At 50.1% G+C, this 17,296-nt stretch overlaps 1 protein-coding gene across 1 annotated transcript in view; it reads right to left on the bottom strand.

The window, feature by feature from the left end:
* vps13a (vacuolar protein sorting 13 homolog A) overlaps positions 1-17,296 on the bottom strand; it is a 634,190-nt gene that overhangs the window by 83,989 nt on the left and 532,905 nt on the right. The window contains 1 exon segment of the mRNA XM_038803880.1: positions 11,188-11,351. Coding sequence (XP_038659808.1) covers positions 11,188-11,351 — 164 coding nt within the window.

Genomic DNA, 17,296 nt, shown 5'->3' on the forward strand with positions numbered 1-17,296 from the left:
TACAGCAGCCGAGAAGTGTGCTCATCACATGTTGCCTGAGTGAGCCGTATCTTATATACCGTTTCCTGGGGGCGGAGCCAGAGGCCGAGTCCCCCAGGGTTTCAAGCCCGGTCTTAAAGGGCCAATGCATTAAAGGTAAGGTACCATTATATCAGCTACTGATAACATTCACCCCCTGTTTAAAAAAAAACATAGTCCGTTGGGGGTGAAGTTGAGTTACAAGTTCAGTCTTGCGGGTGGTTTGACCGTCCGTGCTGACTTTCTCTGCTCCAGTCGTGGTGCCGTGGATACGGTCGGTATTGATGGTGGTATATCCGGGAGCACGGTTGACTGAGCCTTTGCCCGCCTTGGAGCCGGTGGGGGTGGGGGGGGTGTCCGGGATGACTAGGGTGATCGGTGCCGGCGACGGCTGGGGGGCAGGGGGCGCAGGGGGGGGTCGCTGTCGGGGTCGGTGCGGGGAGGGGAGCGTCGGTAGGGGGGGGGGGGTCGGTGGGCGAGCTAGCGGGGTCGGTGGGAGAGCCATCGGGTGCCAGGTCTCGCAGGGAGACGGTGTCCCGCCTGCCGTCGGGGTGCTCAACTTAGGCGTATTGAGGGTTTGCGTGTAGCAGTTGGACCCTCTCGACTACGGGATCGGATTCATGGCTCCTCACGCGCCTCCGGAATAGAACTGGTCCCGGAGTCATCAGCCAACGTGGAAGCGAGACCCCAGAGGTGGACTTCCTGGGGAAGACAAACAAACGATTGTGAGGGGTCTCGTTCGTGGCCTTACAGAGGAGCGACCTAATGGGATGTAGGGCATCAGGTAGGACCTCCTGCCAGCGGGCAATTGGGAGACTCCTTGACCGTAGGGCTAGGAGGATGGCCTTCCAAACTGTCGCGTTCTCCCTCTCCAATTGCCCGGTTCCCCGCGGGTTATAGCTCGTCGTTCTGCTCGAGGCGATGCCCTTGCTGAGCAGATATCGACGCAGCTCATCGCTCATGAACGATGTAGCCCGGTCGCTGTGGATATGATGTGGAGATGCCGGCGTTGGACTGGGGTGAGCACAGTAAGAAGTCTTACAACACCAGGTTAAAGTCCAACAGGTTTGTTTCAAACACGAGCTTTCGGAGCACGGCTCCTTCTTCAGGTGAAACCAGGTTGGACTTTAACCTGGTGTTGTAAGACTTCTTGCTGTGGATATAAGCAGGGAAACCAAACAGTGTGAAGATGCTGTGCAGTGCCTTGATCACGGAGGCCGAGGTCATATCGGGACGAGGACAGCAAAAGGGAAGCGGGAGAACTCATCGAGCACGGTGAGGAAATAGATGTTTGATGTACCATCAATTGAACGCGAGACAAGTTGCTGGACAAAAGTATGGCTTTAATCAGCTAGATGTTAGCCCTGCGGTCGATTACAGTACAAGGAGGACCACCAGGAGTACTGGGTATTTATACCTCACCCTGGAGGCGGGGTTAACTCAGCCTCTCGACCAATCTGGGAGCTGTCACATGACTGGTCTCAACCAACCTGTCGAGAGGCACATGACCAACCGGTCGAGAGGCACATGACCAACCGGTCGAGAGGCACATGACCAACCGGTCGAGAGGCACATGACCGACCGGGGCCAATGGTAAGCCGGTGTTCTGCACCAATGGCAGGCAGCTATGCTAATCATACCACAACAATGTTGTGGTTGGTGGACGGGAGGGGCCCTTTGAAGTCCACACTTAGTCGCTCAAAGGGCCCAGAGTACTGGATATTTATACCCCGCCTGGAGGCGGGGTTAACTCAGCCTCTCGACCAATCGGGGAGCCGTCACATGACTGGTCTCAACCAACCGGTCGAGAGGCACATGACCGATCAGGGCCAATGGTAAGCCGGTGTTCTGCACCAATGGCAGGCAGCTATGCTAATCATACCACCACATTCACCCCTTGCGGAGAAAGAAGCTGGGGAGGGGGGGGGTCAACGAGAGCTGGGGGGGGGGGGGGGGAGAACTGGTGGTATGAGTAGTAAGGAGGGAAGGAAAAAAAAATGTATCCTTGGCTTCCCACTGGCCCAGACATAGCATGTGGGGCCTCACGGTAGCATGGTGGTTAGCATCAATACTTCACAGCTCCAGGGTCCCAGGTTCGATTCCCGGCTGGGTCACTGTCTGTGCGGAGTCTGCACGTCCTCCCCGTGTGTGCGTGGGTTTCCTCCGGGTGCTCCGGTTTCCTCCCACAGTCCAAAGATGTGCGGGTTAGGTGGATTGGCCATGCTAAATTGCCCGTAGTGTAAGGTTAATGGGGGGATTGTTGGGTTACGGGTATACGGGTTATGTGGGTTTAAGTAGGGTGATCATTGCTCGGCACAACATCGAGGGCCGAAGGGCCTGTTCTGTGCTGTACTGTTCTATGTTCTATGTAGTGTCCATACAAGGTCCATGGTGGTGTTGAAAGTTAAATGGACTCGATCAGCCTTTTCGTTGCCCGTGACGTCCTGGCAGACCGCCGCAGTGGAGTTGGTGACGCTGGTTCAGCCGATGGTGGTGGTTCAGCTGATGTCCTGGACTCCGGGAGCGATGGCCCTTGAACTGTCTCCGTAACCCGGCCTGGTGGTGGAGACGCCATGGATGGGTTGAGGGGTGGCCTGGGTGGGGCGCTGGGGGAAAAGGAACAGGGGGGGGGGGGGGTCTGTGAAGGGGGCACGCCGGCGGGTGCCAGGTCCCGGAGGGAGACAGTGTTCTGCCGACCATCGGAGTACTCCACGTACGCATACTGCGGGTTAGCGTGGAGTAACTGGACTTGTTCCACCAACGGGTCGGACTTGTGCACCCGCACATGCTTCCGGAGAAAGATGGGTCCGGGGGTGGCCAGCCACGTCGGGAGAGGGCATCCGGAGGACGACTTCCTGGGGAAAACAAGAAGACGTTCATGAGGTGTCTGATTTGTTGTGGTACAGAGGAGTGACCGGATAGAAGGTAGGGCATCGGGGATAACCTCTTGCCATCGGGAAATAGGGAGATCTCTGGACCGGAGGGCCAGTAGTATGGTCTTCCAGATGGTACCATTCTCCCGCTCGACCTGTCCGTTACCCCGAGGGTTATAGCTGGTTGTCCTGCTAGAGGCAATACCCCTGCTCAGCAGGAATTGACGCAGCTAGTCGCTCATAAAGGAGGACCCCCGATCGCTATGTATGTACGCGGGGTAGCCGAACAGGGAGTAGATGGAGAGGAGGGCCTTAATGACGGTCAATGTGGTCATGTCGGGGCAGGGAATGGCGAAGGGGAACCGGGAGTATTCATCGATCACCGTCAGGAAGTAAATGTTGCGGTTGCTAGAGGGAAGGGGCCCCTTGAAGTCTATGCTGAGACGTTCGAAGGGGCAGGAATGCTTTGATCAGATGTGCGCGCTCGGGGCGGTAGAAGTGCGGTTTGCACTCTGCGTAGATGTGGCAGTCACAGGTTACTGTCCTGACTTCCTCGATGGAGTAGGGCAGGTTGCGGGTCTTTATGAAATGATAGAAACGGGTCACCCCTGGATGGCAGAGGTCCGCGTGGAGGGAGCGGAGGCGGCCTATCTGCGCGCTGGCGTAGGTACCGCGGGACAGGGTATCAGGAGGCTCATTGAGCTTCCCAGGACGATACAAAATATCGTAGTTCTACATGGACAACTCGATCCGCCAGATCTTGTCTTTCTTAATCTTGCCCCTCTGTGCATTATCGAACATGAAGGCCACTGACCGTTGGTCTGTGAGGAGGGTAAACTTCCTGCCGGCCAAATAGTGCCTCCAATGTCGCACAGCTTCGACTATGGCCTGGGCTTCATTTTCCACTGAGGCGTGGCGGAATTCGGAAGCCTGGAGGGTTCTGGAGAAGAAGGCCACGGGTCTGCCTGCTTGGTTCAGGGTGGCCGCCAGAGCTACGTCAGATGCGTCGCTCTCGACCTGGAAGGGGAGGGACTCGTCGATGGCGCGCATCGTGGCCTTTGCGATGTCCGCTTTGATGCGGCTAAAAGCCTGGCAGGCCTCTGACGACGGCGGGAAGGTCGTGGACTGAATGAGGGGACGGGCCTATTCGGCGTAATTGGGAACCCATTGGGCGTAGTAAGCGAAGAAACCCAGGCAGCGTTTAAGGGATTTGGGGGTATTGGGGAGAGGGAGTTCCATCAGGGGGCGCATGCGTTCGAGGTCGGGGCCTATCACTCCGTTACGCACTATGTAGCCGAGGATGGCTAGACGGTCGGTGCTAAACACGCACTTATCCTTATTGTAAGTTAGGTTAAGGAGTTTTGCGGTTTGGAGGAATTTTTGGAGGTTGATTTCATGGTCCTGCTGATCGTGGCCGCAGATGGTGACATTATCGAGGTACGGGAAAGTAGCCCGTAATCCGTACTTGTCGACCATTCGGTCCATCTCCCGTTGGAAGACCGAGACCCCATTTGCGACACCGAATGGAACCCTAAGTAAGTGGTAGAGGCGCCCATCAGCCTCTAACGCGGTGTACTTGCGGCCACTCGCGCGGATGGGGAGCTGGTGATAAGCGGACTTGAGGTCCACAGTGGAGAATACTTTGTATTTCGCAATCTAATTTACCATGGCGGAAATATGGGGGAGAGGATACGCGTCCAGTTGCGTAAACCGGTTGATGGTCTGGCTGTAGTCGATGACCATTCGGTTTATCTCCCCAGTCCGGACCACCAGCACTTGGGCTCGCCAGGGACTGTTGCTGCCCTCGATGACCCCTTCCTTCAGCAACCTCTGGACCTCGGACCTGAAGGAGGTCCGGTCCTGGGCGCTGTACCATCTGCTCCGGGTCGCGACGGGTTTGCAATCGGGGGTGAGATTAGCAAACAAGGAGGGGGGGTCCACTTTGAGGGACGCGAGGCTGCAGACAGTGAGGGGGGGTATAGCACTGCCGAATTGGAAGGTCAAGCTCTGCAGGTTGCACTGGAAGTCCAGTCCTAGGAGTGCCGGTGCGCAAAGGTCGGGGAGGATAAGGAGTTTATAATTTTTAAAAACCTTCCCTTGGACCGTGAGGTCCGCGATGCAGCATCCGGTGATACGGACGAAGTGCGAACCTGAGGCTAACCCGATTTTGTGTTTTACAGGGTGGACATGGAGCGCGCAGCGTCTTACCGTGTCAGGGTGTACGAAGCTTTCCGTTCTCCCGGAGTCCAGCAGGCAGCCCGTCTCGTGCCCGTTGAGGTGGATTAGCATCGTCACCTTGGTGAGCGTGCGTGGACGTGCCTGGTCGAGCTGAATGGCCGAGAGCCGTGGAGAAGATCCATCGTCGTAGTCGTCGTCGGCCGAGTAGGTGCTGGCAGGACCTTGTGTGCCAGTCCAGGATGGCGGTGCCCAGGATCCGCACGTGGAGTCGGGGCCCCAAGATGGCGGCGCCCAGGACACGCACGTGGAGTTGGGGCCCCAAGATGGCGGCGCCCAGAACCCGCACGTGGCGTCCGGGGTCCAAGATGGCAGCACCCGTGGGACCCTCGTGGTTGCTGGGGGCGGGGTTAGCGGTGCCGGCGGGCCGATCGGAGCGGCTGAGAGCGGGGGCAGAGAGGCGCGCAGGGGCCCGGGAGAGAGATTGGCGCGGTGCGCTGGAAGGGCCCGGAGGAGGAGATCCCCGGTCGCTGCGCGGCACAGCAGCGACCGATTTGGCCTGGCAGACCGACGAAAAATGGCCCTTCTTCCCGTAGCTCTTACAAAGGGCGGAACGGGCCGGGCAGCGCGGGCGGGGGTGTTTGGCGAACCCACAGAAATTGCAGCGGGGACCCCGCAGACTTGTTGGGGCGTCCCGCGGCGCAGGCCTGAGGGGGGTCGGGAGCGGCGGATGGCGGTGGGGAAGCGTGCCAGGAGGCCCAGGGCGCTGCAGCGCGTCTGGGGACATAGGCGCGGGCATTTAAGTCGGCGACCTCCAGGGAGGTGGAGAGAGTCCGTGCCTCAGTTAGGCTGAGGTCGTCTTTTTCCGACATCCGCTGGCGGATTGCATCCCAGCCACGTAAGCATCTCTGATCAAAAGTTCCATGTGCTCAGTGGCTGAAACTTGGAGGCAGGCGCAATTCCTCCCCAGGACAGCGAGGGCCTGGTAAAAATCATCTAAGGACTCACTGGGGAACTGTTGTCTGGTAGCCAGCAGATATCGGGCGAACACTCGGTTTACCGGCTTAAGAAATTGTCCTTTCAGCTTATCCATGGCCGCGTCGTACTCATTTTCTTCCCCTATCATGCCCTCGCTGGAATGGAGAATATGAAGCTTCTGTGCCATGGTGGGGGTCTGCTTGCGGATGCCAGGTAGCCATCGAAACACGCCAGCCAATGCTTGAAGATTTCCGATGCGTTCTGAGTTTGCGGGCTGATGCGGAGGCATTCGGGCTTGATCCAGAGCTCCGTCTTCAAATTTCTAGCTGATTAAATTGATGTACTATTAATTGAACACGAGACGAGTTGCTGGACAAAAGTATGGTTTTAATCAGCTAGATGTTAGCCCTGCGGTCGATTACAGTACAAGGACGACCGCCGGGAGTACTGGGTATTTATACCCCGCCCTGGAGGCGGGGTTAACTCAGCCTCTCGACCAATCGGGGAGCTGTCACATGACTGGTCTCAACCAACCGGTCGAGAGGCACATGACCAACCGGTCGAGAGGCACATGACCGACCAGAGCCAATGGTAAACCGGTGTTCTGCACCAATGGCAGGCAGCTACGCTAATCATACCACCACAATGTTGCGGTTGGTGGACGGGAGGGGCCCTTTGAAGTCCACACTTAGTCGCTCAAAGGGCCCAGAGGCCTTTATCAGGCGGGCCCTGTCTGGTCGATAGAATTGCAGTTTGCATTCCGCACAGATCTGGCATGCCTTAGTCATGGCCTTGACCTCCCCTGTGGAGTAGGGAAGGTTGCGGGACTTGATGAAGTGGGCAAGCCGGGTGACCCCCGGGTGGCAGAGGTCATCGTGGATGGCTCTCAGGCGGTCTTTGTGCGCGTTGGCACACATGCCGCGGGACAGGGCATCTGATGGCTCGTTGAGCTTCCCCGGGTGATATTTAATATCGTACGTGTAGGTGAAGAGCTCTATCCTCCACCTCAGAATTTTGTCATTCTTTATTTTGCCCCGTTGTGCGTTATCGAACATAAAGGCGACCGACCGTTGGTCGGTGACGAGGGTGAACCTCCTACCGGCTAGGTAGTGCCTCCAGTGCCGCATGGCCTCCACTATGGCTTGTGCCTCCTTGTCGACTGCAGAGTGCCGAATTTCCGAGGCGGTGAGGGTTCGGGAGAAGAAAGCTACTGGTCTGCTTGCCTGGTTGTGGGTAGCAGCCACGGCGCGTCTGATGCGTCGCTTTCTACTTGGAAGGGAATGGCTTTGTCCACTGCGTGCATGGCGGCCTTGATGATGCTGGCCTTGATACGGTTGAAAGCCGACTGGGCCTCAGCCGTCAGGGGAAAAACCGTAGTCTTAATGAGTGGCCGGGCTTTGTCCGCATATCTGGGGACCCACTGGGCGTAATAGGAGAAAAGCCCCAATCACCGTTTGAGTGCCTTGAGGCTACGGGGGAGGGGGGAGTTCCTTAAGGGGACGCATGCGGTCGGGGTCTGGGCCTAGGACCCCGTTTCCCACGACGTAGCCGAGGATGGCTAGCCGGGTTGTGTGGAACACGCATTTCTCTTTGTTGTACGTGAGGTTGAGGGCTCAGGCAGTCTGGAGGAACTTCCTCAGGTTTGCGTCGTGGCCCTGCTGGTCATGGCCGCAGATGGTGATGTTGTCCAAGTACGGGAAGGTAGCCCGTAAGCCGTACTGGTCCACCATTTGATCCATCGCCCTCTGGAAAACGGAGACTCCGCTTGCAACACCAAAAGGGACCCTGAGGAAGTGAAACAGCCGACCGGCTGCTTCAAACGCCGTGTAGGGACGGTCCTCTGAGCGGATAGGGAGTTGATGATAGGTCGATTTTAGGTCGACCGTGGAGAATACCCGATACTGGGCGATGTGAGTCACCATTTCTGCTACGCGGGGGAATGGATAAGCATCGAGTTGCGTAAAGCGGCTTATGGTCTGGCTATAATCCACTACCATTCGTTGCTTTTCCCCGGAGTGGACTACCAATACTTGAGCCCTCCACGGGCTGTTGCTGGCCTTTATGACCCCGTCTTTTAGTAGCCGCTGAACCTCTGACTTGATAAAAGTCATGTCTTGGGTACTGCACCGGCGACTCCTGGTGGCGACGGGCTTACAGTCGGGAGTGAGGTTCGCGAAGAGGGGGGTGGCGCAACTTTGAGTGTCGCCAGGCTGCAGACCGTGAGTGGGGGCAGGGGCCCGCCGAACTTCAGTGTCAGGCTCCGGTGGCTGCACTGAAAGTCCAGACCGAGCAGCAGGGGGGCGCAGAGTTGAGGAAAGATATAAAGTTTAAAACGGGTGTATTCAGCGCCTTGAATTGAGAGGTCAGTGACACAATACTCCGTGATTTGGACCGAATGGGACCCAGAGGCGAGGGCGATAGTTTGGGAGGAGGGGTGGGTGCGCAGGGAGCAGCGTCTTACCGTGTCTGGATGGATAAAGCTTTCCGTGCTCCCGGAGTCGAATAGGCAGGGAGTATCGTGGCCGTTGATTCGCACGCGCCTCATCGAGTTACGCAGGTGTTTCGGCCGCGATTGATCGAGTGTGATCGCAGAGTCCTCGGTTAAGTCGGACTCACAAAATGGCCGCCGCCGTCGGACGCACGTGTCGGGGTTCGAAGATGGCCGCCACCAAGATGGCCGCTCCCATGACTCGCACGAGGTTGATGACGCGTCGGAAGTGGGCGTGTCCGGCCGCCGTGCGGCCGCGTTGCGGGGCCTGTGAGACCGGGATTTCTGGGCCTGGTGAGGATTCGTTTAGCTCACCAGGCTAAATCGCTGGCTTTTAAAGCAGACCAAGCAGGTCAGCAGCACGGTTCGATTCCCGTACCAGCCTCCCCGGACAGGCGCCGGAATGTGGCGACTAGGGACTTTTCACAGTAACTTCATTGAAGCCTACTCGTGACAATAAGCGAATTTAATTTCATTTCATTTTGTTTGTGGCCTTTGGGGCCAGCCAGGCAGACTTTAGCAAAGTGCCCTTTCTTCCCGTAGTCGTTGCAGAGCGCGGAGTGGGCCGGGCAACGTTGCCGTGCGTGCTGACCTTGCCCACAGAAATAGCATGGGGAACCCCTGGAGTGAACAGATCACCACGCGGCACAGGCCTGTAGCGTGGCCGAGTCTGGAGGGGATCGAGAGGGGTTTGCAAGGTCCGTGGAGTACGTATGGAGGTTACGGTGGGCCGTTTCTAGGGAAGAGGCGCGTGTTACCGTGCCTTGCAGATCCTTTGCCCCGTCTTCTAGGAGCCGCTGCCGGATGTACGAGGACCTGATACCGGACACAAAAGCATCGTGAATATGCAAGTTCATGTGGGTTTCTACCTTCACTGCTTTATGGTTGCAGTTCCTCGCGAGCACAGTGAGTCTCTTCACGCACTCGTCCAGAGTATCCCCGGAACTCTGGCTGCAGGTTGCGAGCAAATGTCTGGCGTGTACCTCATTATTCGGCTTCACGAAGCGATTCGTCAGTATCTCGACCGCAGCTTCGTAATTTGCAGCGTTCTCGATCGCGGAGGAGAGTCGGTGGCTCACCCCGGCATGTAGTAAACGCAGTTTGCGAGCGCCGTCGACCTCAGTCGCTGAGGAGTCAATATAGTCCTCAAAACACCGCAGCCAATATTTAAAAATTTCCAGGGCTTCCGGAGACCGAGCGTCCAGGTTGAGTTTCTCTGGCTTTAGAGCGCTGTCCATCTTGATGTATCAGATGATTAAATTGAGATACCCTCAATCACGACACAGGGGAGAAGATAGATGATTCAAAGGCTTTAGTCATCTGAGAACTGTACAGCAGCCGAGAAGTGTGCTCATCACATGTTGCCTGAGTGAGCCTTATCTTATAGACCGGTTCCTGGGGGCGGAGCCAAAGGCGGAGTCCCCCAGGGTTCCAAGCCTGGTCTTAAAGGGCCAATGCATGAAAGGTAAGGTACCATTTTATCAGCTACTGATAACATTCATCACAGTCTCCTTTCAAATTGCTCCAAAAACATCTCTCCTCCAAGAAGAACAAATTCAGCTTCTTCAGTCCCACCGCAACTATCCTTGCTCTCATTCTAAAACATTATTTATTTTCTTTTAAGGCTTTGATATCATTCTTTAAATGTGGTGCTCAGAATGGAATGTAATATGCAGTGTTTAAGTCCCGTTCCCTCATCACCCCTGTGGGTTTGGTGATCTATGCTGGCTCCTGTGTAAGCAATACATTAACTTAAAAATACTCATCCTTGTTTTTAAATCCCTCCCAGTGCCTCGCTCTTCCTAGCGCTGTCATTTTCTTCAGACCTACAACCCTACTAGGTTTCTATATTACGTCAATTCTGGTCTGTTGAACATTTCAGATTTTCATCATTCCATTATTGGAAGCTGTCCCTTCACCTGCCTCTGCTCTCCATTCTGGAATTACCTTCCCTAAATTTCTCCACTTCAACTCTCTTTCCTCCTTCAGGCTTTCTTCTCAGAATCACACCTCCACAAAGCTGACAAGAATAGGTAAATTGAAAATTTGGAAATCGAGATCAGCAGAGTTAATGTTTGAGGGGTTGATTGCCTATACTTGTTCCTATGAATAAATCCGCATAGTCACGTGTAACTTGTTTGCTCTCAGTTTTTGTAGATTTACCAAAAAATGCTGAGATTCTAAGGCCTGGATTAGCCTTCTAATATACAGCAGGGAGGGATTATAAAAACTAAGGTTATAAACCCTCTAATGTAGAAGGCTGAGGGGCAATTAAATTCACATTTTCAAAATATTGAAGGGAACTGATAAGGTAGAAAAAGAGAAATATCAACTTGTTGGGAACAAGCCTCGAAGTTAGAGCTAGGCCTTTTAAGCATGAAATGAGGAAACACTTCTACAGACAAAAGGTGGTAGAAGGCTGGAGCACTCTGTAGTGGCAGTTGATTTTAAATAAATGACTAATCAAAATCTGAGATTTATAAGATTTTTGTTAACCAAAAGGTACAGGGGATAAACGCAGAAATATGAAGTTAGGTCACAGATCAGCTTTCATTTCACTGAATAATGGAACAGGCTTCAAGGGGCTAAAATGCCCTACTCCTATTGCATTTTTGTCTGTTTCTAGATAAGTGAATGTAACTTAGCAAATCCTACCGACACCAAGCCTTTTCCTCCACGTGCAATGCCTTCTTTAATTCCACTTGGTTGTCTGTTCATGGCCTCCCTCCGTCTCTGCTGGTATTCTTCATCCATCGTTATAGCGGCTACACCTTTTGCCATTGCACCAGTTATTCGAGAAGCAGCACCTGCAATACCACCTACAGGGACAATTTAGAATTAGTAATATTGCAAATGATAACTTCTGCAATTTATTTATTATATTTCTTCAACATTCTTGACTTTTTTGTGTGCAAAGAATCACTATACAAGATTGGTAAATGTTGCAGATTTAAGGAATCAGAAGATTTCAAAAATAATAAATGAGACCCTAAATGAATAAAAGTCCACCTATTATTTACAAATTAACTTGGTTTGTTATAGATTCTCCCAAATTTATTTTACCTTCCAAGAATTTACACAACAAATCAGTTTTTCCATGATGGAATCTGAAATAAAAACTAAGTGCTGTAAAAGTTCAGCGGTCTGACAGCATCTGTGGAGAAAGCTTTTGAGTCCAATATGACTCTTCTACAGAATCTTCTTTTGAGTTGTGAGTAGAAGGAGGGATGGAGACAGAGGGAAGGGAAGGATCTGGAGGAATGCTGGTAACCAATAAGTTGTTGGTGTCTGTGTTCCTTAACACCTGAAAGGAAGAAAAACGTTTATTGCTAAGATGTTAGATGAGACAAAGAATTAAATGGAAGTGGGGATTCAGTGTCACTGGAGGGAGAGGTTAAGTGTTATATGCAGTCTGGATCTCAGAATGCGACAAGAACAGCAGTCTGAGGAACTGTGTACGCTTCGGAGATCACTTTAATCCTGGATGGATTTGAAACATGAATGATAGCACTGTAGCTGGCATTCCATGGAGTAAGTCAGAGCTGGAGACAGTCACTGAGGAAAGAGATGTGGTTGTGAAAGCAAATTTTTGGTAAACCCTTTATTAAACACAAGCAAGGAAATTGAAAACAATGATTGAAAACAATGAGGGCGAGCAAGGTGAAAGAGACTAATGGAAATTCTATCAAAGAGAAGAGCAGAACTTCTTCAAGGTTGCATTCCTAGAAGTGATGTTATAGTGAATTAAATACTAAAATGAAATGAAAATGTAGCAGATGCTGTAGATGGGATAGAAAAACAGGAAGTGCTGGAACAACTCAGCAGGTCTGGCAGTACCCGTGGAGAGAAAAACAGAGTCCAATATGGCACTTCTTCAGAATACAAAAACAGTTTTTCCAGTTCTTCTGCAAACGTATTACAAGAACCCACAGGGAAATTAATTCAGTAGTGTTCTCTTAAGTACTAATAACTCAAGTTTACATTTATTTTAATTGTCTTCACACTTCAGTTTATTGTAAATAAATATTTGAACTCTAATCCACAACTTAACTTTGAAACCTTCAAGTGGTGCTGATGAAGAAAAATCATATGAATGTGAATGCATAATGATATGTAAAAACGTATTACAGATGTCCACATTCATATTAGAGTACTTATTTGCTGCTCTGTAGGAAACAGATAACAGTCTGATTATCTTATATTTAGAAGCATGTTCTTACTGCCCAATATCTAACTACACAATTGTGCAACGTGGATGAAATAATGATATTACACTGTGCTTTAAACCAAATATAATGGCCTGAAACCTTCTGAGCAGTGACGGTGATGATTAAATTGCTGCTGCATTCAAGATTCTTCCAACTTAATGTTGCTGTGCATTTTCTCCAGAATATTCAAATCCTGGCTGTCAAAGACATGTGCAATCTCGCAGGAAGCTTCGTCAGAGCGAAGAGGTGGGGGAAGATAGTGTCAGTTTGTGGCTGCTGTTGAGTAAAGAGTTCTGCTCCTTTTCCAAACACCTTTATTTTTCCTTGAACATACTCCATACAAACCTCTATCATCAACACCAAGTACCTCCTGCAACCCCTTTACATATCAGTGCCAATTATTGAATACTTAACATCAATTTGATATCTAATTGGAATGTCTCTTAACCCATTCCTAACAGATAGGACATCTTCTTTGGCAGTGCCATGTGGCAAACTAACAGTGAATGGAAGAGTGAATGAATGAAGGAGGTAGGCGAGTGAGGTGGGTGGGTCTAACATTTCCTGGGGAACTACCCAGCTAAGTACCACAGATCTCCCTGAAGTTGTAGGCACTAGCTCAGAGATGGAAACATTTGTGTAGGTCCTGGGAGAAGGGGGAATCGCACTACGGGAGTTTAAACTTCACAGGCAATTCCCATATAGGTCCGCACATCAGTATTTCCAGTGTCCAGAGACCGGAAGATTTGCCCCAATGTCTTCTTCATGTAGGAGAGAAAAAGGTGGTCACGATCAATGTGGACCACTTGAAAAGTGATATTGTCAATGAAAATAAAGTAGTGTTGGGCACACGGAATAATTATTTTGCATCAGTAATTACATGAGGAGAAAGAATAACGTGTGTATTCTAAGAAACAAATATTATCATTCAGCACAATCAACATCCTGGGAGTTACCATTAACCAGAAACTAAACTGGGCCAGGCACATAAATACTGTGGCTACAAGAACAGATCAGAAACTTTTTTTTTTTGCAGTGAGTAACCTACCTCCAGATTCCTCAAAGCCTGTCTATCTACAAGGCACAAAACAGGACTGTGACTTGCTTGGATGAGTAGCTCCAAAAACATTCAAGAAGCTTATACCATCCAAAACAAAACTTCTTGATTGGCACTGCATGCAACCTTAAATGTTCACTAACACACAGTGGCAGCAGTGTGCATCATATGAAAAATGCACTTGAGCAACACCCCAAGTTAGGCAGGTTTGTAGGCTGGGAGACATGGTCTTATGTTTATCGCACAGGTCCATCAGCTGCAATTGCAATCCGAATGCCATTTTTCCAACAATCAACAATTTATACTACAGGATAAAACAAATCCTAATTGGTTGGAGGTCAGTTCCGATTTGCTGAAGCATTATAGGGAACGATGGACTTTCCATGCTTCTGGAGAATTAAAAAAGGTGCAAGGCTTGAATATATTTATTTAATTTATACAGAATAAGTCCAGAAGAATAGCAAGCATAAATAAGCTTCATTTAAAGCTCAACTGATTATTTTAAATTGGTTGTTCATGTAGCTATTAGTTCAGAGGATTGTTCAGCAAATGCTGTCCAATGGTGGCACCTGATCCAACAGTAAACGGTTTTGTCTGCAAGTGCAGACTGGTTGAGTAAGTTCGGTACCCGAGGATAAACATATTTTGGCGATCTTAGAATAAATTGCCAATAAACTGTGGATCATGATAAGCTTCAAAGCCACTACAAGTGCAGGAATCTGGGTTCCCTTTGGTTGGAGGTCTTCTTGCAAAGATTGGCAGTGCTCAGCCATCCTCCTCCAATATTACCTCTCAGACATACCAAGATGTCTTCCCCTGTTCCAGTATGCCTCTAAGGTGGGGAGATCCTTAGGGTGACCAGATTTTCAAAAGTCAAAACGGGGACACATTGAAAAGTCCTGGGAAGACAGGATTCCATGATGTTATATATGTAGTATGACCAATGGCAGGAGTCTGGGGGAAGGTTGAAGGTAGCACATGTGATGCCATCTCCTAGAATATGTCCAGCCAGAGTTGGCAATTCAAAAACACCTAATTATTGAAGATAGCAGTTAAGAACCACAGACTTTTGTTTCAGTAACATTTTTGCCTAATTTTCTTTAAGAAATGGAACCAAGGACCATAAGACCACAAGACCTTAGGAGTAGAATTAGGCCACTTGGCTCATCAAGTCTGTTCCACCATTTAATCATGGCTAATATGTTTCTCATCCCTATCCTCCTGCCTTCAACCCATAACCCCGGATCCCTTTATTAATCAAGAACCTATCTACCTCTGTCTCAAAGACACTCAGTGATTTGGCCGCCACAACCTTCTGTGGCAAAGAGTCCCACAGATTCACCACTCTGGCTGAAGAAATTCCTCCTCATCTTTGTTTTAAAGAATAGTCCCATTAGTCTGAGATTATGCCCTCTGGTTCTAGTTTTTCCTACAAGCGGAAACATCCTCTCCACATCCACTCTATTCAGACCTCATGTAAGTTTCAATAAGATCTCCCCTCATCCTTCTAAACTCCAACGAGTATTGACCCAGAGTCCTCAACCTTTACTCATACGAAAAGCTCTTCATTCCAGGGATCATTCTTGTGAACCACCTTTGAACCTTTTCCAAGGCCAGCACACTCTTCTCATAGAATTTACAGTGCAGAATGAGGCCATTCGGCCCATTGAGTCTGCACTGGCTCTTTGAAAGAGCACCCTACCCAAGCCCATACCTCCACCCTCTCCCCTTAACCCAGAACCCCACCTAACACTAAGGGGCAATTTGGACCCTGAGGGCAATTTATCATGGCCAATCCACCTAACCTGCACATCTTTGGACTGTGGGAGGAAACTGGAGCACCCGGAGGAAACCCACGCACACACGGGGAGAACGTGCAGACTCCACACAGACAGTGACCCAGCGGGGAATTGAACCTGGGACCCTGGCGCTGTGAAGCATTTGTGCTATCCACAATGCTACCGTGCTGCCCAATACAGGGGCCCAATATACAAGGGCCCAAGATACAAGGCCCAAAATTGCTCACAATATTCCAAATGGAATATTTGGACCAGAGCATTATACAGCCTCGGAGGTATATCCCTGGTCTTGTATTCTAGCCCTCGCGATGTGAATGCTAACATTGCATTTGCCTTCCTAACTGCCGACTGAACCTACACGTTAACCTTAAGAGAATCTTGAACATGGACTCCCAAGTCCCTTTGTGCTCCTTCCAAAGTGCATAACCTCACACTTTCCCAAATTGTATTCCATCTGCCACTTCTTTGCCCACTCTCCTAGCCTGTCTAAGTCCTTTTGCAGTCCCCCCTGTTGATCTGAGAATCCTTTATTCCGTTCTAACTTTGTTATGTAATGAAAATAATTGTAACAGCGATCTCCATTTAAAAGCCATGTTTATTTTCATATGCACGTTAGTCTCTGGTTCTCCCCTGCTGCCCTCCCCCTCCCCCGCTGACCTCTGGCTCTGTCCCCTGGCTCCTGCTCTCCTCCATTCCTTCCTACTGGCCTCCTGTGCTTCTTGTGCCCCAGCATCAGTGGCTGAGCCTTTAGCTACCCAAGCCTCAAGTTCTGGAATTTGTTCCCTAAATCTCTCATTCTTCTTTTAATAGAGTTCTTACATTATAGCTCTTTGACCAACCTTTTAGTTACCCTTCAAATACCTCATCCTTTGGCCTGTTTCAATTTCTGTCTCATTATACTTCCACAAAGTGCCTCAGGACATTTTTTTTCACATTAAAGATTGCTTCATTACAACTTGTGTAATCCAGGAGATTGACATTCAGTGCTCTGATAGAACGATCCACCTAATTCCATTTCTTTGCACTGCTCCCATAATTTTTACATTTTACTTTTCAAATATTTAACCAATTCTCTTTCAAAAGCTATTTGTTTTCTGTTTTCTACTGTTTCTGAAAGGTCTTTCCACATCTGAACAACCCTCATCTAAAATAATTCTCAAAAGCTAAATTTTGTTTCTTTTGGTGTCCTCTAGTTACTGACTCGCTGACCAGTTTTTACCAATTTGTCTTATCAACACCTCTCCATTTTGAACATCTCCAACAGATCTACTCCAAACACCTATGTTTAGTGAAACAGAAATCACCTTTTAACTAATGTTTCTCACCCCCAATTTGATCTTCATAAATATTCCTGCGGTCCCCTTTTAGAATTGACATCATTACTGAAATAGGGCCCTCAACAAAGGACACAATATCATAAATTAGGCCACCTGTTGTTTCTATATGTTAAGCATTTGAATTAAATTATTGTTATTGTCGGGTGTTGGATACCATTTTAATGAAGTCTTCATAGTTTTAAATAGGTTAGCTATATTTATTAACTACAAGAACTATGTGCATATATACAGTAAGGGGTTCAAGCTAGGAGCTGTCTCCTTGATTCCTGTGCACATGGCCCTGTCCAACACCAGACTGACCCTCTAGGTATGGGTTATGTATTCTCTTACACCACTGTGTGGGTAGTACTATACTCAGTCCCA

The sequence above is a fragment of the Scyliorhinus canicula genome, chromosome 8 (genome assembly GCF_902713615.1).
Source record: "Scyliorhinus canicula chromosome 8, sScyCan1.1, whole genome shotgun sequence".
In the NCBI taxonomy this organism is placed as follows: Eukaryota; Metazoa; Chordata; class Chondrichthyes; order Carcharhiniformes; family Scyliorhinidae; genus Scyliorhinus; species Scyliorhinus canicula.